The sequence below is a fragment of the Chelonus insularis genome, unplaced genomic scaffold (assembly GCF_013357705.1).
Source record: "Chelonus insularis isolate UGA/USDA-ARS -01 unplaced genomic scaffold, ASM1335770v1 contig_82_pilon, whole genome shotgun sequence".
Taxonomy (NCBI): Eukaryota; Metazoa; Arthropoda; class Insecta; order Hymenoptera; family Braconidae; genus Chelonus; species Chelonus insularis.
Genome location: NW_023276770.1, coordinates 67,155 through 94,157, shown reverse-complemented (window position 1 = coordinate 94,157; position 27,003 = coordinate 67,155). Strand labels below are relative to the sequence as shown.

Below are 27,003 nucleotides of genomic sequence, written 5' to 3'. Positions count from 1 at the left end.
TGAGTTAACAGACACTTCGTTAGGATAACTAAGGAAAATCTTAGTAAAATTCTTAATTTACTATCGCGTTGTGGTCAGCGAGCGCGGAACAATCGAGCCTGCGTTTTACCGTCCAGTTTGCTGATTAACCGAAGAGTGATGTTTTTTGACGGTTTTTATAGCAGATAATTTGCCTATGGATTGGAGAAATTATAAGAAAATTTAGGACAATAGTTTTAGTAAATTGGAAAATTCTTGCGAAATGCTGAGTGGTGCTAAATAAGCTTTGGTGACTCTAGATCCTTCGGTCACGATTTCTCCATTTGTAATATTTTAAAAATATTGGTTACGAAGTGGGGAACAATCCCAAAAGTACCAGATTTGAAAGGTCCTGGCTCGTTGGGGTAACAGAAGGGAATTTGTACTGTACTTTATTCTCGACGCAGAGAATTTACTTTTATTTCCCCGAATCTCCATAGTACTTCGATACATGATCTTTTCGTCAAGTTAGTTATCCATTTTCTTTCAATGAATTAATTGAAAATGAAATAAGTTGTTAAAAAATGCATAAATTTTAACCTGATATTGGAAGATCAATGACATCCGATATATGATAGAAAAGTTTGTTTTCATCGTATAAATAGTATTTTGTTACGAATACATAGAAATTATTCTGCGTGTTAAAGGATTTCATAAATAAATGTCTAATAATATTTATACATGAATGTTCCAAATGTTTTTTTAGTTCTCAGTTATGATGTATTAGAATCTTTATATGATGTCTTATGATAAACCAATGATTTTTTGATCCGACTGCATGAGTAAAATAACAAATAATTTTTTTTCAATGGTAGTAACTATCGTTATAGGTAGTCTACTATTAGCTTTTTCTTCTTATGCCATTTAAATTTTTATTAATTATTAATTCTTTAAAAACTTTTATACGTTAAAATTTATCAGAAAAGTAAAAAAAGTGTGTTTTATGTTAATGTCAAAGTTGATAGTTAAAAAAAATGCTATTTACTTTAATGATTTTTTCATAAAATTAATTATTATAAGTAACAAAATATTTATTTTGCCATATTCAAATATGTGATTTCTTAACTATAACTAAATCTTCATTTATCGAAGGAACCTTTTTTCTCAGTGTACCTGTTTACAGTCTTATACAAATACCTTCTTTTTCTTTGCATAACAAAGAATATGTTGCTGTCTTCTATTATGGAAAAGAATATTATAGCTTTCACTTGAGTATTTGTGATCCTCACCTTTGGTTTGGGTCACAATTTGAATCTATAGATATGAGTGTCCAGTAAAGAGCTATGCAACAGTACATACTTGACTAACTACGAATTTATTATTGTAAATTTTACACATGATTATATTATAAATATTCTTCATATGACGGTTAACCGAATTTTGATTGAGTTTGAAGTGTATTTTTTCATCTCTACTATCTAAAAAAAACAGATATTAATTGAATCATGCTTAATAGATTGTTTGAGAATGATGAGTAACACCATATTTCCTTATGTGTGATATTACACGAATCTCAATATTCACTATAATATTATTATGAGAATCACTAAATATATAAAACACGCAATTAACACTTTCTTTCAAATGATAGAAAATGTAAAAAAAATTGATCTTTTTCTGCTTTGAAATATCTTTGATATTCTAAAACACAAGTGCTTTTTATATAATTTTGTGTAGCTGTAAAATTCAAATTTTTTGTTACATTTTTATTTTGCATTTTTTTTGTAGTGTTTCTTGTATTTGTTATTTTACAGAATCATTTATCAGTGCCTGTTAACTCTAGATTACTGCATACATGTAAGGTCAGTAAGAATTCGTTTTTTTTTTTGTTTTATTTTATATTGTAATCATACTTATCTCTTATATTACCTTATAATGAAAAAATAAATAGTATGGTCTTCAGTATATAATTAGTGCATTCGGAGTGAGACCACTTTTGTGGATTACAAGAAAAAGGAATAATAATTAAAAAATATCAATTAAGATCAAGCTGCATCTAATGAATATTTAATATTTAACACAGGGGGTGACGTTGGAAAACAGTACAAACATCTCTCAAAAGGATTTACAGCCATATGCACAACAAACGAGCCAACAATCGTCTTCGACAACTCACAGTCCAGGTCATCATTACATTTATCGACAACCACATAGTCCTGTACCGTCATCTCACAGTCCTGTAAGTATTTCAGATAATTCATTAAGCTACAATGATTTTTTTTAATCATTAAATTATTTTTACATAATACTATGGATAGTACATTGTGTATTAAAGGACCTAAGTGGCCTATTATTACCTCGTGCTGATGGCATCATGCCCGATGTGATAATAATTAGGTCCCGTGGTGTACACGGGACTTTATACATAACAGGTTGTGATAAAAATGACTTATTTTAATCGTAGAGAGGGATCTAAGTGACCGATAAGCAACAAAGAACTACTATACGGTTTTTAAAAACAAACAGACTTCGTAACTTGATGAATTGGAAAAGTTTAGGGGACAGGAGGTTTGTTTGGTATAATTACTCCGATATCCTTATTAGAGGGTTTGAAAACATCTATAGTTTCAGGACAATATCTAGTTCATAAATCAATGAATAATAAACTTTAAGAACCAACGTTTGTAAAAGATATATATTCCAGCAATGTTTTAAAGTGGTCTAAAAATCAATATAAATAAAATTAAAGTATCTGTCTGTGATTTTCGGAAAACTACCTCAAACTCAGTTCAAGGGATTTTTCACATGTTGTTAAAACATAAATGACTATTTTTAGAATGTTTGTCTGTCTGTCTTTCGGGGGTAATCTCGGGAATAGCTTTATTGATTTTGACGAAATTTTACAAACATGAAGAGAAAAATGTCAGAAATAGCATAGGCTACTTTTTATGTATGTTAATTGTTGTAAACAATTGAAAACGGAATATGTGCAATATATTTGAGTTTTTTCGACGGAATATTTTTTCCTTTCCCGTAAAAATGGGATTTTTGTCAATAATCAAAATAAAGATCGATGCAATGAATTTGAGCTCTTTTAACAGGATATTTTTTTTCTGAAAGTCAGCTACTAACCATGTAACATGAATAGGAACGGGCTCTTCTTGTTAATAACAAATGTATCTGTTGTAAACAAATAGAAATTAAACCTTATGGTGAACGTCAAATTTTTTTCCATCTATTATTAACCCTGTGTAAACAATCCTATTGAGAGATTAAAGTTCAATAAGAAAATTGCATCGAAAATTTTCTATTGAACCCTATTGGACGTTTTTATGCCTATAGAAATCTTCTCAATTCCATTCAATTGTACCATGAAGGTGTGCTAATTCCTTTTCGATTTCCCGATAGGATTTGATATTATTCAATGGGAACATTATTGTCTCAGAATTTCCTATAGAATCAATAGAACTGAATGTAATTTACTACGATTTTTAGATGTAACAGATTCCTATATACGAATAAACTCCTGGTAAATATACTCCTGAAATGAAATTTATTAGAAACTTTGTTCGAAAAAATCCTGTTTATGGCGAGATTCGATCCTGGCATCCTCGTATTTACAATCCAGTACGCTGCCAATTACGCTATTCTAGAACATGAAAACATGACTTTTGCTTAAAATAGTCCAGCCGGGCTTTGAATAGTAAAATCAGCAAGCAAATCAAAATTTAAATAATGAAATTTTTTTCCTTTTGAAATTAAAAAAAAAACTTTAATAATTTTAGTGCAAAATAAATATAGTTAATAAATTGTTCAAAAAATTTTATTATGCGCTGACTAGAAACGTTCGGGTAAATTCGGGAAGAGCTCAGAGAAGAGAGACTAGTATAGAAGTTCAATTCAAATGGACGGTTAAAAGCTAAGTTGAAAACTCGTCGAAAAGGCAGGAGATGGCGTTGCTACGAAAAGCAGCGCTCAAGACTGCGTCGAGGCGGAGCAAAACTAAACACATCAATGGTGGGGGAGGAACAGCACAAATGGTAGGATTTTAAAACGAACTCAATGCTTTTCAATATATTAGATTAGAAAAATAAAAACAACCGAAGAAAAATTAAATCGAATCTATGGATTTAATCTAAAATAATCGCGAAAGCTAACGAACTATTATTAACCGACGAAGTTGAGACTGATTCAACCAAATTATGTGAACTATTTTCTAAATTATGAGTTTCTAAATTATTATTGTCATTTTTATTTTTTACACACAGTTTTACACACAAACAATATTATTATTATTATTATTATTATTAATAGTAATTAAGTTTCTTATCTCTAATGCTAGAAATCCTCCATTAGTACCCTCTTCGATACAAATGGCATATTGAGTTCTCCTTCCAGCTCGAGTTTGCCTACGACTTGGTCTCTTTGGATTTTTTTAAATATTTGGTGATAGAATCAGTCATTACAACAACATTGCATACAAATGAATGGAATTCAGAACTTAGTTCACTTCAACCAACATGTGAAAATGTCATAGTCGATACAGAAACAACTGGTTTTGGATCTGAAGCTGAAATTCTGCAAATTGGTGCACTATGTGACTCGCAACGATTTGAAGCTCACATCGTGCTTCTGAAAAAATTGAATTAACCCTCGTCAAGGAATGTCTTTTGTATTATGGAAAACTAGTTACAATTGTTTCTAGTGACATTGCTGTTCATTAATTTTTAGATTTGTTACGTAACCTTCTCTCATAAGTTTTATTTACAAGGCAAAATGTTATTAAATTTGATGCTCCTTTAATTTTTAAATAATTGGCAGAACAACTTATTGCAAGATATGTGTTCAATATCACATGGATTTACAGACTCAATACCATTGTTTAAGTGTTCAAGTTAATTGAAAACCTAGAGTCACGACAAACAAAAAAATTATTAAAAATGCAGCAGCATCTATAAAGGAATTACTTGATAATGAAAATTAATTAATAAAAATAACTTATTATTTTTGAATCAAATTCAAAAAATTATATTAAGCATAATTTTTTAGTATCCTCACTTTGCCACGGTTTCATCTATATACACATTTAAATTACATCCCTACTCAAACTATCTTGTTGGAAAACAACTTTCAATGGTAAAAATGCATAAGACATTTCAATAGGAATAAGAACTTTTCGACAGGATTATAATATTTTCGATATAGTCCTTTCATTACTTATGTTTCCTACTTAACTTTTCATAGTATTAATGACATCTTAATGGGGGTTTTGAAATGTCAGAATTTTCTATAAAATAGAAGCGAAGCCTTTTCAATTCTGCAATAGGACTAAACAATATATAATGGGATTAAATTTATTTGATGGGAAATATTTTCTTGCTTCGATATGTCACAATAAGATTCGATATTGTTTGATAAATGTAATTCTGTCAAGATTTTGTAGGGAATAAGTTAATTGAAAAGGAAAATATAACTTAAATTATATATTTTCTCGTTTTAATATTTTTAATAGAATTTGCTGTTTTTTAATAGAACTAATTTATATATTATTTTTTTTATAATTTCTATGTATTTCTATAAGAAAGAAGCAGATTTTAAAAAATGAGACGACATAAAAAATATTTCTTTACTATTGGATATTCTAATACGATTTGATATTTTTTAATTAGCCTGATTTAGTCAAGTTCCTATAGGAAATAGACTGAAATAGAATGTATGACATAAAAAATATTTTCACATTACTAGAGGCTTTAATAAAAATTCGAACCTATGAAGGGGCTCAACTTTTTCATGTTTACATAAGGAGTAAATAAATTAAAAAACAAAATACGACTTAGTGGGTTTTAGTGACAATATTCCTCATTAGAATTCAATATTTTTTCACACGGAAGTCTTTATGGTATATAAAAATATTTAAGTAGTATTTTCCTGTAAAAAGAGTCTATTTCCTATTGAAACTCTCAGAATATCTTCCTATAGAAATGCATTGAATTCTATTGAAGAATACTTCAACTGAAGAAGAAAAACAAATGATCACTTTTCCAAAAAAAATTCTAATTTTCTGTTGAAATGGTTAAACTATTTCCAATAGGATACTGTAAAACCCTATGGAAAATTACAATGATAATAGACAAACTTCGATGTACTTTTCTCCTTTTCAAATTACTTATTTCCGATTAATTTTTTTCTTGTAGAATTGAAACAGATCCCATTGAAAAATATTTTTGGACGAAAAATTTTCAAAGTTTTATTTTCCTGTTCATTTATATTGTGAAATAAATCCAAATAATATCTACAGAAATTGATAAGTAATGAAAAAGTTTATTAAAAGATTGACAGCTATTAATTGATCAAAGAGAAGGCGGCCGGTCAACTCAAGTCTGAGTCGAAAAACTGGAGATAAACAAACTCTCCCGTCGTTGCTATAAACATTCTAATCGTCGAGCAACGTCAACAACTTATAAAACTGTCATTACTCAATAGTCATTAGATGGCAACATACAAATATTTTACACTTCTTCCGATCTTCTAAAAATAGCCATTCGGCGATTCCTATAAGTTGAATAAAGTATTGGATTAGACTGAAATTAAATACAGTTTAAGAGAAAATCTCAAACTAAATGGATTGAGATTTTAATTCAATATAATTTTAAAAATAACTAAAATGAAAAATACAACCTAGCTTCCGATACTGCCGCTTATCAACTCTGTCTGCTTTAAAATAAATTAAGTAAATAATTAGGAGGGAAAAATCCTGTGGCGGATAAAAACTTCTAAACAGACCAAGATGATCTAAATTAAACTGATAACGTTATTCTATATAATAAAAGATTCCTTGAAACCTATCGTCCGTCAGTCACATTAAAATTTTCATCTCCAACTCCTTTCCTTCTTTCTTTTTCATCAGGAGAAACCACTAGGAAGAACTATGAAAACCCAAAGAGTAAGGAATGCCAAGAACTGGAAGGTCATAGAACTAAACAAAATAAAAGTTCCTTACAGAATCAAAGTTATTTGAAAATTTCATTATTTTATCGTAAATTCATTGTTCAATTAATAATTAGGTTGAATGGTCACACTTCATGGAGTCAATTCTCCTAATAAATTCCGACTTCCCACTCACATTGAAGTTTTGGACATTTTCCTTTAACTCTTTTAGGGAAAAATAACCTAATCTTTTGACCGACATCAAAAGAAAGAACATTAGATTTTAAATCATACATACACATAATATTCATTTGTTTTCTTAATGGAACTGTAATTTTGATTTTTGAATATGATGTTTCCTTATTTTTTTTATAAAAAATGCTTGCTATATCTTGATCATCGATTTGTTGTAAATAAATTGAAAAACAGAATACAACTTAGTGTTTTCTAGTAACAGCATTCCAGTATATCAACAGGACTTGATATTTTTTTACACCGATGTATTCTGCAAGTTTCTATAGGGGGATAAATAGATTGTAAGGGAAAATGTGACTTAGAGAGTATTCTTCCATCTCGATATTCTCAAAATAAAAATTATAATCCAGCACTATAAATTGGACGCCTTTCGTCAGTTTAGTGATTTTTATAAATATTTAACAGAAAAATTATGAGTTTGACTTGGAAAATTGTAGTTTAGCTAATAATTTTTATTGTTCAGCACGGTAATGTTTTTGGACAACGAATAATTGATAGAATTTTGAAGAAAAATTAGAGGATAAAACATATATTTTACTTGTTGTCCTAGAATTTTTCTATTGTGGCACGATAAAATTACACTTTCTCTCTGACTCCAAGCACACAGGCGATAGAAGGCTCATATTTTACGATTAAAATTAAATTATTAACAATCGGCAGAGAGATTTTTTTAATATTATTAATATTACTATTATTATTGTCATTTTCTTGCAATTCGTCAGAGGTGTCTGGCCAGGGATCCCAGGGCTCCGATCCACCTGGGGCCTGACCAGACGGGATTATCCTGCAGACACCCGCCTCCCTCAGGTTCGAGGGTGAGCCGGGGCTGCAGCCGTTCAGTCATTATTTACAGTCGTCTCAGGATTCGGAGAGAACTAAGGATGACCGCTTTCTGCATACGAGCCGCGAGAATCTCAGCCTGACTACGGCAGACTGGTATTGTTCGAAGCTCTGTCAGGAAGCGGTCCCTCATCCCTCCGAGGGTGCCAATCACCAGTACTATCACGTGCGCTGTGTATTCGTGATAGACATTTCTCATGACCTCCATGAGCTCTCTGAAGCGTTCCTGTTTAGTCTCTTCTTTTGTACGTATATTCGTCTTAGCCGGGGCTGAGAACTCAATATAGAGAGCGTGTAATTCCAAAGAATTTTTGCTCTCCCGCTCTCAACGACTGACTCAATTTCACCGGGCATATAGGGCAGCACTGGTGTCTCGTCTATCTCATAAGAGTACCGAAGGTGGTAATACAGCACTCTTAGGGCGGCGCTATGCCGGTGAATGTAGGCTGAGCACGCTAGTATCGGACAAGCCGATAGCACATAAAATAGCGTCTCATCTACATCACTGTGGCAAACTCAGCGTCTTGTGTCCTCGAGTTGCTCGTGCATAACCTCACGCCGATAGGCGAGGGTGGAAAATACACCATCTTGGCAGGTCATAATGAATCTTTCGGTCTCAGAGAACAAGCCAGCTGACTTTTGAGGTATTGAAAAGTTAGCTGGTGTGACAAGTCTTGTGTTTCGAGATTACGATAAAACACACCGTGTAAGGACTTTGCCACATGTTCGTCGAGCAGTTTTAACTGCTCGGTTGTTTTTATATCGACCTTTCGCTGCCCTCTGGTCAAGTGCAAAAGCCTTAGACCGTCTAGGCTGCTAGGATCGAAAACTGAGCCGAGGTTCTGCGCTCCCTGATATGCTGCTCTATATAGAAATGCATCCCTTCCCAATAGTTCAAAGCTGTTCACGAACTTGAGAAGATGATCAGAGCTCTCATAAATATCATAAGCCAGGCCTATCACTAACCTGTCATGTAGACACTCCAAACTTAGTAATCCACGCCCTCCTAGATCACGGGGAAAGTATAGGGGTTGGACAGAAGATCCTTGTGATAATGTCTAGATCTTTGAGCTCTTTTCGGAGCCATTTAAGAACTCCGAATGAGTATAGCAAGACTGGGACAGTGAGCATATTCATAACTCCATGCCAATTGCACTGGTATACTCGGACACAATCTCTAGGGCTGCTCGGAGTCTCTCAGGACTTGCCACGTACACTTTCAAGTCATCCATATAAAATAGATGTGTGACTTTGTGTATGCGGTTGGAGACTCGTCCGGCTTTATAATATACAGTCGTTCGGCGAAGAGTGACAAATAATGGCAGCAGTGAGATGCAAAATAGAAGAGGACCCAGGGTATCTCCCTGGTATACGCCTCTCCTAAATGGCACTGCTCTGGTGGACACTCTCGTTTCACCAGATGTTACGGTGAAACTTGTCCTCCAGAGCGGTATCAGATGTTCGATGCATCTCACTGTTTGGGGTGTATTGAAAGGCATTCGAGCAAGTACAGGAGAAGCTCGTGAGATACTGTATCAAATGCCTTTCTGTAATCCACCCAGGTCATTGACAAGTTGTGCTTGTAGTAGTATGCGTTCATTGTAACGCACCGGTCCACTAACAAGTTCTCCTTGCAACCTGTCAAGCCACGTTCGCTGCTACGCTGTTCGTTTATCTGTCTTCATACAGGTTCTATTGCAGTCAGAATCCTCTCGTTCAAGATCTTAGTGAACAATTTGTAGAGAGTATTCAGACATGCAATAGGCCTGTAGTTTTTAGGGTTAGACAGATCACCACTTTCGGGGATCACCATCGTGCGCCCTTCAACGAGCCATCCAAGAATGGGCGTATCTCCTCCTAGATATTCTGAGAAGATACGATCCAGATGCTGGTAGGATGATGTCAGTTTCTTCCGCCAGATGGTAGGGATTGCATTTGGCCCAGGGACAGCCCAGATCTTTGTGCCCCTTAGAGCATTCCTGATCTCATCAATGCTGACTCGTGAGAACTCTTCAAGAATTCGTGATAGATTTTCGTCGCAGAATTCTCTGGAAAGTTGAAGGGCTGGAGTGTCTACATCTAGCACACAAGCGCGACCATATATTTCGGTCCAGTAGATTTCGACTCTTTCTGCACTTGGAGGCTCATAAGTGACAGGGGCTTGCGGCTTAAGAAAGCGCGAAGAGTCAGATTGGAACAATCTGTTGTCCCTTCGTCGCTTGTACCGCTTTGCTAATGACTTTTTAATGGCCATTAGCGATCTTATTTTGCCTGTGTATCTTTCCTTTAGGATCAGTAACACGGCCGTATTTGAAGTGTGATGTTTACGTCTAATATTCACCACAATACGCCGAATTCTTGGCGTAAAAGGTCTATGAGTATTTGAGTGATCCATCACGCTTTGAATACGAGATGCACCCTGTCGAGCCTTTTTGATCTTATTTGCAATCTGTTCGATGTGTCTGTTCAGGCTTAACTCAGGATTAACAGGTTTTCGTCTGCCCTGAGTAAACCCTTGAGCTACATCATAAACTGCATTATTCGGTGCAAAAAGGTCTACACTATCTGGTACCCGATGGTCGAGATCTTGGTTAGCGCTAGCTAGATGTTCTGCAGAGAGCGTGAAGTTCTGTAGATTGGCGCCTTCAGGGGGAGGAGATGGGGGTTCTGTAGTAAGAGAAGGGCGGAACGGAAGTATGCTCCACCTTAGTGCGGCTGTCTCGAGTGTCAATGAAACTTTGTCCTCAGTCTCTGATGCGTCTAATATTGAAGAGTCAGAGTCCGACTCCTCTTCTATACACTGTCGAGACTGAGTATACCGCACCTGTGATGCGAGCGCCGCCTGCGTTAGCTATTGTAACTCTGAGTGCATTTCGCACCACAGAGTATGCAGGCGCCTGGCATCGCTGAAAGTCTGTGGCTCGCATCTTTTCCAACACTGCATCAAATCCCGTCTCAGCTCCTCCGTCCACCTGAGACGCTGTAGGGGTGGTCCGTGGTCTAGATTAACATCGGAACGCATCGTAAGGCCCCTCCTAACTGTTCCATGGCCCTCATCCGAAGAGGGCTGGTTGTGGGAGACCGTTGCAGGTCTATCGTGCGGAACCTGTGAAAATCCTTTGTAGGGGTGGTTAGCCCACTGCAAAGGTGGTGATGTTTAACGAAACCGCGAAAGATGGTTCCGTTCTTCACGACCAGAAGGCCATCACATGTGAGGAGAAAAAACTGGCTGTACGAGCTTATTCCATTACCGTAGCGAGAGGAGCACCCCTCGGCCATTACTATTATTATTATAAAGTTGGGCTGAAATATAAAAGGAAATTTTTAAATAATGTTAATAAAATTTATTGTTGGCAAAATAATTTTTATATTCAAATTAAATAAAAATTAGAGGTCAGGTTAGTAAAATTTACCGTGCTAGCACAATAATTTTTTTATTGCTGACCGATAGATTATAGAAGAGTGACATCTTGCGTCCGGTTTACCGTGCCGCACGGTAATTTTTCTTGGAGTTTCCAATATTTTCTATTCGAACTTTTTCTCTGTATATAGACCATTGGATGTTAGACGAGTTTAAACCTATATTAAATAATGCATTAAGGTTTGATAGAAAATGAACATAATTTTTCAGTCGTATTATCCTATTCAATCATTCAGTATCCTGTTCAAATATCTTTTTTTTTTTAATTTTCTATAGAAACTACATGTTTTCTGTAGAACTGCTAACTACCTTTTAGAATCAGAATAATCCCATTTAGTTGTGTTTATAAGAAAGTCATGAATTCTATAGGTTTTACGCTCACCATTTTTGTACCTATTCAGATTTGTACTATTCTATTTCAATTCTCTTCATGTAAGAAATTTTTTAACTTTTCTTATTTAAATATGACGTTATCTATTTAAATTCTGAAAAAGCCTAGAGGATTTATCGTTTTTTAATAGGAATATTAAAGCAGAAAATACACACGAATATATAACCTTTTCTAAAATTTTATCACAAAGTATTTTGGATTTGAAATTCGGTCATGGAAGCTACAAAATTATCATTCAAAACATTCCTTGATGAAGTTATTATGATGTAAGGTAAGCATAGCGCAAGATTTCAAGGAAACTGCCTCAAACGTAGATCAGAGAGTCGTCGCGTGCTGTTGTAAGGTATGTAACCATTTTTAGAATTTTTGTTTATCTCTCTGTCTGTCTATCCGAGGTAATCTCGGAAACGGCTGAACCGAATTTGATGAAACTTTGTAGACATGAAGAGATGAATGTCAGAAGTAACATAAGTACAATAATTTTGAATACCCAGCTATTTTATGAAGGAATAATGTTTTCTGAATATTCGAAGCCGCACGAATTTTGCCGTCATACATTTAGGTTATATATTTTATAGAAAGGTAATAATAACCAGACATTCCATTATAGGTTAAAATGATTCATTGCTGCATTTCTTTTCTGTAGACATAGTAGTCTGAGTGCCCGAGTGACAATTTAGTAGTTGATTGGTAACAAATCTCACGACGTTTCATTTTATTTACATGCAATTTCAAAGTCACTACCGAGATACAAACATTTTATAATTCCGTCATGTATATCAGAATATTTTATTAACGTTATTATTAAACTATGGTATTCTAATTCTGACGATTCAATATTAAAAACCCCTCCGAAAAAAAAAGTTTTCAAAAATGTCTCAAGAACTCATCGGGTACAAAAATTTCGACCATCATGGCAGAATAAGAAAGAATATGGTAAATGGTTAGTGCCGAATCTGAATAAGCAATCAAAAGCTATATGCAACATGTGTGATAATAAATCTTCAACAGCTGACATAGGAGTTATCAATAAACATGCAGAATCATATGGACATATAAACAAAATAAAACTAGTCTCTCAAGGGAGTCGAACATTAATTATAAAATGAACAAAGAATCTACAATAAACTCATCGGTCAAGAGAGCAGAAATAAAAATGTGTCCGTTTATTATGCAGAACATAATTTATCATTTCCAGTGATAAATGACTTAACTGATTTGCTAAAAGATTGTTACCCAGACTCTAAGATATCGGAGATTCACAAAAAATGATTTTGTGTAGGAAACTTAAACGTAAAAAATTCAGTATTCTAATCGACAAATCTACAGACGTGTCTGCTGTGAAAACATGGGATGTTTTCCATTTAGAAAACACAAAACACTGTGTCGACACAGTGTAATACCACACTATAGCATTTTAGGCAAAAAAGTGATGCCAACTCAATACACGCCAATACGTTCAAAAAGTAGAGTGTAATAAATTTTAATAGTTCAACTAAAATAATTAATATTTAATTAAAATCAAAACTAATTGTTTATAAATGATCATACAAAGCACACATCTGTAGAAATAATAATATGAATTATAGAAGTACAGGAAATCGCGGCAATTTTTTCGAAATACTGTAACTTTATACGCGCTGCCCTCTGTTGAAACACAAGAATGGTTAGCATTCCATTTATAAAATTATTGAACACAGTGTTTTGTGTTCTCTTGTGTTTTCTAAATGGAAAATACCCATTATGTATCATAATCAGGTAATTTCTTTTTATTTTTCAATTAGTAATTTGTTTTTGTTTTCGGGTGTTCAATTGAAATATATTTGTTGAAATAGATGTCATGATTCTGACGAAGGTCAATTAGTGAGCAGATTTTGGAAACTCCATCAAATGTTCCAACAAGACATAAATATTGAAGCAACTTCATAGTAAAGAAATTATTCTGAAGTCAGTCTCAGTCATCAAACAACTACTGCTAAATCAGCTACAGCTGAATATATCTTCAATTCTGTCAGAAATTCTTTTGATAAATTTGACATAAGTTTTTTGAATGTTATTGGTTTTGCTTCTGATGGGTGCTCACAATTCAGTGGCAACTAGATTTCATGAAATTTGTCCACGGACATCAATTATTAAATGTATTTGCTATTCGATGCATTTACATGTAAATGAAGCTTGCAAACGATTACCCCGCACTTGTGAAGATTGGGCACACGACGCATATAATTATTTTGAATCAAGTGCAAAAAGACAATTTCATTTTAAAAAATTTCAAACTTTTTTAGATCTAGAAGTCCATGGGATATTTCATCCATCACAAACTCGTTGGTTATCGCTTACTGCTGTAGTTTCTCGACTGATAGAACAGTGAACTGCTTTGAATGAATATTTTAAATAGATAAAATCATCAGTAAAATTGCGTTTTATTGTTAGTATACTATACGCTTTTTCAGATCCTCTTATCAAATTATATTTATTTTTTTTGCAGTGGATTTTACCAATGTTTACTGATTTGAATAAAATGTTTATATCTTGTATAAAATGATAAACCGGTAATTTCGTGAAAAACGAATTCGGATCTGATCAGATCTCAATTTTTTTCTTAAATTTTCAGATATGAGTAGTCTCATAATACTGATCTAATCATAGCTGAACTCTAAGTTCATTTTTCTAATTACTTCAGATCATTTCAGATATAAATTCAGAAGACAATGTTTATTAAAATAACAATTTTATCAAATTTAAATCTTATTACTAAATATATATTGTAAAATATTTGTATGTCGCCATCTAATGACTTTTAGACTACCGACAGTTTGTTAGTTATCGACGATTACTTGACGATTAGGTTGTTTATAGCAACGAGGGGAGAGTTTGTTTATCTTCAGTTTTTAACTGAGACTTGAGTTGACCGCACGGATACTTTCATTTTAATTGATTGCTATCATTCTTTAATAAACTTTTCCTTTATTAATTTTTTTTTCGAAGTTGTGATTTGATCTTATTTTACATTGGTGTCAGAAAGTGGTTCGTTTCGCGTGCCGTGAATATTTTTGTTAATGAATTTTGAAGAATATTTAAAAAAATCCAAAGAGACCAAGTCGTAGGCAAACTCGAGCTGGAAGGAGAACTCAATATGCCATTTGTATCGAAGAGGGTACTAATGGAGGATTTCTAGCATTAGAGATAAGAAACTTAATTACTATTAATAATAATAATAATAATAATAATAATAATAATAATAATAATAATAATAATAATAATCCGAATCCTGAGACGACTGTAACAAATGACTGAACGGCTGCAGCCCCGGCTCACCCTCAAACCTGAGGGAGTCAGGTGCCTGCAGGATAATTCCGTCTGGTCAGGCCCCAGGTGGGTCGGAGCTCTGGGATCCCTGGCCAGACACCTCTGACGAATCGCAAGATGAAAATAATAATAATAATAATAATAATAAAAATGACAATAATAATTTAGAAACTCATAATTTAGAAAATAGTTCACATAATTTGGTTGAATGACAGGATTATGATTTAGTTTCTGTGCTGAAAATAACTTTTGACGTAAAGTAATAAAACTTAGGTAAACTCGATCCTGGAACCCTTATAACCGTAGACTTGCATAGTCACCACGACGCTAACCTAGAAAACTTCAGATGCTATTTATGAATTTTCTATTTGTATAACTGCGGCTATTTATTCTTATTTTATCCTTTACAAGAATCAACTTTTCTCAGATCTGATTCCTTTTAACGAAAATGATGTATTTTTCTTTAAATCTGTTCAGATGATTAAATTTTTTCAGATTTAAGATTTAGACTGATAAACTTTTTTCTCAATATGATCAGAACGGATGAAATCTGATTTTTCTGTCAAGAAAAAATTATCAACTTTTTTTAGTTCCGATCAAATTCAAACAGATCTGAATACCCTTCATCTTTTAGTATCCGGATAGATATTTCATGTCTATTCAGATCGTTTCAGATCTGAAATTTGAATTTGATTATATCTGTATCATCTGATCCGACCTATACAGTCTGATAATACTGATCTGATCATATATGACCATCTCTAAACTCGTTTTTCACATGAATAGTGCGAATGTATAAAGAAATTAAACTAATATATCTTGATTTGTTAAAAACTTATATAGATAGAGATTATATTAATAGAACTGCAATACAAGATATAAATCTTTCTGATGAAGTCAAGTTTTTGCGCACTGAAAATATATATCGAGGATCGAAAGTCGCAATAGAATTACAATTGCCTGAAATACATAATAATACAAATTGAACAAATAATTTTTTTAAAGGCTGTACACAATTTATTGTTACGGGTTGCATTGAAATTGAAAAAAGATTCAATTTCGACGATATGACATTAAAACGAATGTCTGCGCCGAAACCGTCAAACGCAATGCGTGAAAGTAACAGAAGGAGTGTACCAAATTTTGTTGGCCGAAGAAACTATAAAAATTTACGAGAGAAATCGTTTTCTTCACATGTATAGTAATTTTCTGATAATGCTTTTAATATGTAGAAAAATTGATTAACAATTTTCAATAATTACAAAATGTACAATTGCACTGAAAGTACAATGATTCTACAGCCCTGATACAATATTCCCTTTGTAAACATCTGCCAACACTGCTGTTGATGGAAGTACCAAGCTCTCATGATTCCTAGAGCTCAGAGGTCACGTCTAGTCGTGGACTCCACGTATTACTTGGCCGCCTCCTCCGATGTTCTCCCTTGTAATGCATGCAAAAACTCGAAGGGTGTTGCAAAAGGAACCAAGGAAAATTTTATCCAACGTATCCTTCATTACAAATTATTTCTATCCCCAGAAAAGTCTTTAGAACAAATTATACGCGGGTTTGAATCCCAACAATTGACCTTTAGGTAAATTAGAATTAGATACATTAACTAAAATGGCGACTCTGATTCAGAGGTCTTCTGCTAGTTTTCACAGTGACGATACTGGAGACTTGGCGTGCAATTTACAATATATGACGATTGCATCACCCAAAGACCCTTTTACTTAAGGTAAGTTGATAACGCTCACTAAACTGTAGATGAAGAATCCCTGGTTCCAGTAACTCAGCAAACGGACTACATCTGTAGTCTTGGGGTCTTTCCAGTAATTCTAAGATACCTTCCTTGTCTGTTGGGCTTCCCCGCGTAAGCATCTCAATTCTCTAGGTCCCACGTAAGCTCCGCTAACCGTATTGCGTGTTGTCTTCCCTCTAGGGTAGTCATAGCAGTCGTTGAAGTGGACTAACTGTTCTTTCGATGATTATTCTCATTCAGTGTTAAACATGGTTATAGTAGACGCTGGAACAGTAGGAGCCTCCCGGAGGAGCGATTAGTAAGCTGCTACACTCGGAGGTCAACGTAGGTCGCCGTTCAAATGGAAGGGATAATCTCTCTTGCCGTCGTGTGACAAGGCAATATATTTGAGATCTTCCAACGGTATATTTTCTCTTTTTCTGAAAAAGTGGAAATAACAATATCACATGGATTTAGAAGAATTGTTTTTTTACCAACAACGTAACATGAATAAAAATGCACTTTTCTGTTTATAACAATTAAAAACGGGATCTGCGCTACCAATGCGAGATCATTTAATGAAAAAAGATTTTTTTTACTAAAACAAGTTACTCACTACATTTAGCAAGTGTTGCGTAAACTTAACCGCAACCTGTCAGCTGGACTAGCTCTCGTCCCAGCTCGTGCTCGGTCGAGCTCACCCGACCCGCTCGCCCTATCCTAGCTCTTCTTTTAGCGCTTAACTAATTACAGCTCGTTTTCTCCAACCTAGCTAATGATAGTTGTCCTACTATTGTGCTAGGTTTACCGACGTCGGCTACAACGTGTTTGCAGCCATTAACGTTCACGCGACGCTCTGGTACACGTGCTCTATTACCGCTCTTTCTGTTTACTTATCAAATAATTGTTCTAAGCTCTATTCAAATTCAAAAAAAGTTCTTAAAAGCTCTGCTAAGCTCTACTAGTGTTAATGATTCATTGTTAACGTGATAAATAGTTCAGTTTTGCTAATAAAATTATAATAAAGCTCAATAAAAATGTCTTTTGTGTGTGTACCTCTCCTGACCACATTTTTCTTTACTAATGATGGAATGTGTTAAAAACAATTAAAAACGCTATCTACACTACACGACATAAATGCTGTCTGAATTTGGTATAAGAGAGTATAGGAAATCGGATGTATAACTTTCAAAAAATTAGACAGCATTTATGTCGCGTTATGTATGCTAATATTTCGAATTTTTTCGATGAGAAATTTTTTTCTTGACTAAAAAAAATGTTACTAACAACCCAAAATAGATAGAAATAATCTCTTTTTGTTCATAAAAATTGATTTGTTCAATATACACTTGAGAACCGGAGCTACTCAATGAATCAGAGTTTTATGGACTGAGTTTAACTCCACCACGGAATTAGCTTAAAAAATGCCTTTGCCTTCATCTACTAAGTGTCTGTATCAAATATGATCCATTTGACAAGACTGCATTCTCTCTAAGCCCCTGGCGGAGTTGTTATTTTTCCTCAGTGTAGTAAAAATAATAGTAAAGTTAATAATAATAATTGAAAATTTTTTTGTATGTTTTTTTTTGTGTATTATTACACTTTTTTTACCAGAAGTAAGTCTTCCCGATTCCAATGCGTCTATATATATTTTCTAGCCTGACAATTGGTTTTTCAACTACTAAAGCAATAAATCAAGAATCAGACATACTTGACTGGAAAAAAAATTTTCCCTATATGTAAAGAATATTTTAGTCACCTCACTTTTTCCCAGTCAAGTATGCCTGATTTTTTGAAAAAGTAATTTCTAAATAAAAAAAAAATATGACGCAGCTGGTTTTTTGGCTGGTAATTAGTTCATTAAATTCAACGCATTTCTCTCTATAAAATGAGCCCGGTCCGGCTTGTGCCACGAAATTTCGTATTTAGAATGCACATTGACTGGACTATAAAGGGTTATAATGCAACAGCTCGTTGAGCTTTTACTAGAAAGAAAGTATTAATTTTCATAATTACAAAACCGTTATTTTTTATTCAAAAATTTTCAATAAATAAAAGTTATTTTATGATATAACCTAACATTTGATTATGCTTTACCGTCATTCTCTCTACCATCGAGTCCAAAAAGAGTAGCGACAAATTCTTAAATTTCTTAAAAAAATATCTGAATTTGTTAGTATCAGGGAAATGAAATTGCAACCATTAATGTGCTTATGAATAACTGGAGAAAATGTCTTATAGTTAGTTCAATAGTCAATTGATGGTTATAGTTAATATTCCGTAAATCCTTGAGGTAAAATATTAATCAAAATATTGCGTCAGTAATAAATAAAGATTGTAATATAAAAAATATGCATTCTAAAAGACAAACCAAAACTGCGTTTCCTAAAGCAAAACTGTGTTTTAAGAATTAACATAATCATTAATTGAAAAATTATAACAATTTCAGATAGGTGTACATATTCTACATAGGTGTTAGGGTTTATATTAGTCCGAACCATTAAATTAAAACAGAATTACGTGTAATTTGAATATTCTAGCATGAGCACATTACAAACGAAAAACAATAACCATTTAAAACATACATGATGGTTAATCACGACAAAATAATTATTTTCGGGAGCCTACACTAATTGCGTTACAGTGACAATATCATTTTTAAAATATCCTAACTTTACTCATATTATTTATTTATAGTACAGATAAATTAAACATAGAGAAAATGTTGAAATCTATTAAAAGATTAAAACAGCAGCATAAGAACGACAAAATTTACTTACACAAAGACATGAATGTAAAATGCATTAAAATTAGAAATTTTAGATATGGTTTTCAATACAGAACTTCTGAAAAAGAAGTTTAAATCTACATGCTTTTCCATTTCTTCAACAGGAAGCCTTACATCTACAACTTCTACAAAAAAAGCAACCTAAGTCATTAGGATCTTACCGAACTTCACAACTAATAAATAGGCCATCACCACAATCATCACCAAATATAGCTTTTCAAGTAAGTATTTCATAAAATTGTCGGTCAAGATGATAACACCTATTATAGACGAATGTTGTACCAAAAAGTGTTGATGAAAAAGGAATATTTCTGAAATTGGTCACTGAATTGAATTCATCGAAAACATGCTTACTTGTATTGTTTTTAAGTTGTATACTTCTTTAATATAATTTATTGAACTTTGACTAACTAAAAAAAGTCTACAGAGGAGCAAAACTATTATGTATGATACATGTCTGAGGTGGGGAAAAAGAAATGATAGTGATGAATTTCTTGTTAGTAAAACTGGAAAACTTGTGCTTCAATAATAGTGTGGAAGAATCGTATCACAATTCATAAAGCTAGCGTTGACGTACTTGTAAATGCTTTCAAGGAAGAACTGAATTTTACCAAAATTTTTATTAATCAAATTAAAACTGGGTTTAAAATTGTCATGTCAACTCGCAACCCGGGAAAAAATTTTTAGATTATTTTCATTATTTTATTATATCTATTTAGATCTGAAAAGATCTAGACGTATTTATTTATATTAAAATATATATATATTTTTTTGTTCGGTACAAAACATAAAAAAATAAGATTTATTTAATATAATATAGTTAGATATAAGATATGTTTAGATGTAAGTTAGATATAAGATAAATCATTCCGCCGTGGAGTTTTTCATTTCTCCTATTTTTAGGGTCATTACTCGATCCTGATCTTTTTTTGATGGAATTTTTTTTCCATTTTTTGCTCGTGCAACAAGCTTTATTTCATCTACAAAAGAAAAACAATGATTTAATAAACAATTTCAAAAAAATTGATAGTCATGAGATCAAATAATATAATTAATTTGATGATATACCAATAATGGCTTGTACGGCTTTTGGATGAAGTATTTCTCGATTTTTAGATCCTTTTAAGGTGCAATGTTTTATTTTATTTATTTTTAATACACCGTCCATCAAAAATCTAATGGAATGCGTGGGTTTAGATGCATTAGCTATCGCTGATGCATGAATTTTTTTTGAACATATATCCCATTCCGTAAGTGTCGTACTTACAACAAAAAATTATATTCCAGTTTTATAATAAAAACTATTAAATTAGATGAACATAAAAAAATTACTCTTACACCAATATCATCTTTTTGGTATATTTGATGTTCTAAATCATCATTCATGACATCATCTGAGTCATCGTTATTATGAATTTCTGGTAGATCATTATTTCTTTCTTCCATACTGCCACCACCTTCACCAGCTACTTCACCACCATCTACATCATTTTCTTTTGCACCCTCATAATGTTCACTTCCATCTATATCAGTCTCTTTACTATTCTGCATACTATGTGGATTGATAGCAGCGTTTAAGTCAATGAATTTGTCGCCTGTAATAACTAATAAAATAAAATAACTAATAAATGAGTTATTTTACAGAGCTAAATGTTTTTTTTTTATAAAACAAAATCTGCAGTCATGTTACAATAAGCAGATTTCAACTCATCATCAAACAGTCTTTACATCTAGCCGAGTTTAACTGTATCTAAAAAAATCTAAACTTGTCTTATCATATCTTGTCTTATAAGGTCAGGATAGTATTTTGACTGATTTTGTCTTAGTAGATCTGATTACATATAAAAAGATCAAGACTTGTTTTATCATATCTTGTTTTGTCTAGGGTTAAATTCGTATTTTATCTGATTTTATTTTAATAGATCTACTTATATCTAAAAGTCCCATAATTGATACATAATTAGATATAATTTTATCTAATATGATCTAAAAAATTCCTCCCGGGAAAACATATCCGGATATTAATGAGCGTTTGAAAAAGATCGCTGATACTTATAATAAAAATTGTACATAGAATCATTTAAAGAACATTGTTGCTATTCCATTATTGGAGATACTGCTGTAAAGAAAAAAAAATAAAAATCGAAAATAAAAATTGTATGTATTATGTGTATTTTAAATGGATATTTGTCTAAGAATATGTTATTACAAATATTTTATAATTTATTATTTCACACATTATGTGAGGGAATCTCTAGCTTTCGGATAAAATTTATAGTTAATATTGTAAAATATGTATATGTCACCATCTAATGTTTTACGGATAAATGACAGTTTGGTAGGATGTTGACGTTGCTTGACGATTAAATTGTTTATAGCAACGAGGGGAGAGTTTGTTTATCTCCAATTTATGATGACCGAGACTTGAATTGACAGGACGTCTTTTCTTATCTATTAATAGCTGTATGAACATTTTTAACTATTTTCTTAATTTTGAAGTTATTATTTGGCTATATTTTACAATATTTTTGGTGAAGGAGGTTGATAACTTCCTAAAAATTTTAAAAAGTAAATAGCTTCCCACGTGCGATGTGCAGAGCACCATACCATGTATAATTTTTTTTTAAAAAATACCCGCGAGAATTTCAAGGGGTGTTAAGTCCTAAAACTTTAATTGCGAGCAGATATTGACTGAGCTCATGTCAAGATTCAAAGACACTAAACTCGCTCTTTCTGCTTCCGAACGTCAGCCACGGTATCAGAGCCAGTATTGAATTTATCTCCAGATATCCACAAGAGCTTTTACTATCAACACCAATGACACCAGATTTTTTGTCTTTACCACGACTGCTACGGAAGCTGCTTGGTTTTTATTTAGTGTAACAGCCACACTTGGTATGTGATTTCACTACTTTTGTGTATACGTAGATACACCCCCAAGAACGACTAAACCCGTATTCATGACTAAAAAAGTAAATTGTTTTTTAATCACTAATTATCAGCAATCAATTAAATATGAATCTGCCGTGGGGTTGGGGATAAAAAGTACAACCTCCCCTCCTGTATAGACACCTCCAAAATTTCATTATTTTTGCTCTATCTCTTACCGTTCTCAAGATATGAGCATTTGTTTATAAAAAAAGTCATTGATTATATATAAATAACCAAAGATTGATGTTATTTTCATTCATCATCTTATCATGTTATCGAATAATGAAACAATTAATTGATATTTATAAGGATATACTATTATTTATCATTGTCAGTATTATCACATAATGATATTTAATTTATTTCATAATTAGCGCCTTAATTAGCTGTACATTTTGTTTACCAACTTAATTTTATAACTATACTATAGCAACCTCACAATGGTACCAACTTTATTAAAAAAATCGTATGTTTAAGAAAAATAAATCTGTATTTTCTTAAATCTTGTATATGCGGGCGTGGCCAATTATTCATTATTTAAAATAATTAATTTTGGAAGACAATAGCATACTTAATCTATTCCTGAAGTAAATTAATGAGGTTTTCTGAAGTTTTTATGGCATGTTTATGTCATTATAATAAAGATATTGCAATTTTAAAGTGCATAACCTCAACAGACTGTGATTCAAGCAGAATAGAGACACGGCAGTGCCTTCGTCACCGCCATTTAAACTTGGCGCACGAGACACTACTGAAGTAAACGTGTCTCCTGATAATAACGGAATTATTAACAATAATAATGTATCAATAAATTTTGTGCATGGCATTTAAAAAATTTTAGTAAGTGTCAACAGTCAAAATTTTTAACAATTAATTAATTTTTTATGTATCCTGAGAATACTAGCGGCATAGGAATTTTTTAATATGCATTTCATTGTAATTTTTACTCAATATTTCTTTCAATGTATTGCAGTGAAATAACTTGGAAGTACCATCGATATTTCTATTTCCTACTTAATAATATTACAATATCACATGAATTGTTTCCATTGAAGTATCATATTCGTATTATACTGAAATATTTGCGTTACTTTTTAATACATAAAATATTCTAATATGTAACATCATTACCACTGACATCTTATTGTTACACTGTGGCAATATCGCTACACTTTTCAGTATGTAACGTTGTTATTATTGTAATGGAACAAATCAGACCTAATAATTTATCTTACAAATGTAAGTTTATTTTATTTTTTTATTTCAATCAAACTGTTTGTTTGGAAACATTTATAGTGCTCTGAAAGAAGTTTTATTGCTATTTTATTCGACATATCTCTATTGAACCACGATGAGTATACGTACACTTATGCCGATATTTATGCTGACAAAATATGAATTCTATAAAATCGACATTACTACAAATTTAAAACATATTTTATTTCAGGAATATTGCTATAATTGTAACCGTCGTTCGTCACTTGGTTGCTAATTAAAAGGAAATAGGGTAAGAACGTGTTTTTATTATTTTGTTCGAGATAAAATATGAAAACTCTGTATACGAAGCAAAGTTATGTGGCCGAAATATAAATAAGCATAGCAAGAAAAAGACCATATATTTCACTAAAAAAGGCTCAAGTTCGGTTACGTTTTGCAAAAAAAATATATCAATGAACCAATGTTTTTTTAAAAGAATGTTAGCTAGAGCGATGAGAGTAAGTTTGAGCTAAAATCTGATAGAAGATGAGAAATGGTTTGATGGAACGTTAAGGAAGCTGACAAATGAAATTTAATCATACCAACTGTTGTGCATAATGGTAGATCAATTATGGTATGGGATCATTTTCGCTACAAAGAAGAAGGTAAATAACATATAATTAATGGTACATTGACAATCGAAAAATACATTACAATACTTGAAACTAATCTTTTTGAAACTGTGAAAAAATAAGGAATATTAATATCGCATACCTGCCAATATCACAATGACCCCAAACACATCGCTAAAATTGTCAAACAATTTCTGCAAAAAGAAAATATTCTTATGTTATCATGGCCTCTACAAAATCCAGATCTTTTCTAGATCCAGACCTTTCCCTCCAAGAAAGGGTAGCGACATCTTCATTTTTCTTTCTCACTATACGTTTCTTTTTTTAGTGCCATCTTTTTCTTGTCGTACATCAGAAGTTATCTAACCTTGTCTTACACGAAAGTAATCGAAGCATTACGATTTTGTGCCTACGTTTATTATTTTGGAGAATTCTGAGAACTCACCACTACGAAGTCCCAAAATATTATTTTTTTCTATGATAGATATTGAATTTCCTTCAAATTTATTGTGTAGATACTTCTAACACCTTTCTCTTTATGTCTTTACCATTAAGTTTTGTTGAGACCTTCGTCGTATTTGGACGCAAAATTTTAATCGTACTAGTGTAAATAGTAAAAAATAGGTCTGAGCACACTTTGTCTGTGTTAACACGACGAACTTTCCATTAGTAATTGTTTATAACAAATTTAAATAGTTATAATCAATGTTTGTTGAAAACATCCGAATACATGTGATATACACATTACTTATTCAATAAATACAATTTTTAATTGTTTATAACAAATTCATATTGTTATAAACAATGCGTAATTGTTAAGAGTCATATTTGGTTGTGAATAATAATGTCTAGTCAATATCGACTTAATTTTCAAATGAAATTGTTATTGTTTGGCATTAAAAGTATTTTAAATATCTACTCTTTTCATTTTTTCATTAGTTATTTTGTTATAAAAAAAACGGCTCGACTGAATTTGTTCAAATTTCACTCAGATCTTCTTTTTGATAATATCTTTCGAATTAATGTTGGTTGAAGTCAATATCTCAATCCGTTCTTGAGATATCGAAAACGAAAAAAATTCTGACTTCCATACATACGTACACACATACATCATTCTAAAAATTGGTCAGTATGCTTGCAAATATCATGAAACGTAGAGATATGATGAAAATTCAAATTTCACCAATCCACCCAATTTCAATAACTTCCTAATGGGAAGTTAAAAAATTTAAACAGAAAATGAGTTTTACTCTGCATTTAGGAGGACCAAACCTTCGGTTTATTATGCAGTATATACTTCTTCATCATCTAGTGAAAAGACAAATCAAATTATTGACCAGCCAAAGAACATTGACCTAACAGATCAGAAAACACCAACTTGCAGGTTGGAGCACGGAAAAACCTTGACGGCCGAAAAATCGTAAGAAACATATATCTATACTGATGTTAGTTGATTTCCGCGACTTCGTCCGCGTAATGTTATAAATAAAAAAAGTTCTTTTATGTTCATGTTATATGATGAGTTACTCTTTTTTGAGTGAATGAAAATATTCCTCGTTGCAAGAACTCGAATATATTGCATTGATCCCATTTTCAATTGTTTATAATAAATTCAATTGTTATCAAGAGATACGGTAGTGTCTCGTGCACCAAGCATAAATCACCGCCATCTTGCCCTTACGTCACGACGAAGCACTACCGTGTCTCTGTACAAGTTAAAGGATGATTTTTGCAGGTTATGTTTTTCAAAATTAAAATATTTTTCCTATTCTAATATAAACATCGGCTGAAATTAAGAATTTACTCGGAACGCAATTGTTGGCTTTCGATTAAGCATACTATTGAGTATTATCATGGCTTTATTCATAATATACGAAATTGAAAGAATTTCGTTGCGCAAAAATTGAGTGAAATGAGAGTTTATTTATAGAGCGATCATGCGTTTTTTTATCAAGTTGGTGATCAGAAATTTTGATTGCTATGAAGTTCCCTTACTAACGAATTATAAAGTTGGTAACAAGTTAATTTTGCTCAAGCGCAAATATACAAACAATTAAAGTATTTCCTAAACAGATTTATTTTTTTTAATATTCCTTTTTACTAAGCATAAATAACGACAATGATGAAATTACAAAAAGTCCTAAAATCATAAAACGTCAATTATTTAAATCTAAGAATCAACAACATTTAAAATGAATTATTCTCTTCGGTTTTTTTTTGAAAAAAAATGTAGTACGTTAAATGACACAATAAACATAACAACCAAAAACTTGGCGTAACTGGTATTTATTAAGTGGTTTAAATATTTACAATATTTTCAAAATTTCATGCTTTTATAAAATCTTAACAGTCACGCCAAGTTTTTGGTGGTTTGAATGTGTTGAGAAAATCTCAACGTGTAAATTAACCTAACCGTTTAAGGATAGGGATGATTGTGCCAGAACAGAGCAAACGGAAGTCAGGTTTTATAAAAAATATAATATCTTTATTTTCAGCACTAACAGGTATACAATATACAATGAACAACTTTTGTCACTGAATACAAGAAATGAATGTCAATTGTAATTACTGAATTTGAATTGAATGTCCAAAAATTACTCAACTTGGTGTGTT

The 27,003-nt window shown here is 32.3% G+C and overlaps 1 protein-coding gene across 6 annotated transcripts in view; it reads left to right on the top strand.

Annotated features, from left to right (window-relative positions):
• Positions 1–27,003, top strand: part of LOC118071403 (CREB-regulated transcription coactivator 1-like) — a 108,375-nt gene that overhangs the window by 59,368 nt on the left and 22,004 nt on the right. For 4 of the 6 annotated variants that reach the window (XM_035090553.1, XM_035090551.1, XM_035090550.1 and 1 more), the window contains 3 exons: positions 1,773–1,820; positions 2,042–2,197; positions 19,735–19,851. In XM_035090553.1, the coding sequence (XP_034946444.1) occupies positions 1,773–1,820; positions 2,042–2,197; positions 19,735–19,851 (321 nt within the window). The remainder of the gene's footprint in view (positions 1–1,772; positions 1,821–2,041; positions 2,198–19,734; positions 19,852–27,003) is intronic. The other 2 variants (XM_035090549.1, XM_035090552.1) reach the window with 2 other exon arrangements.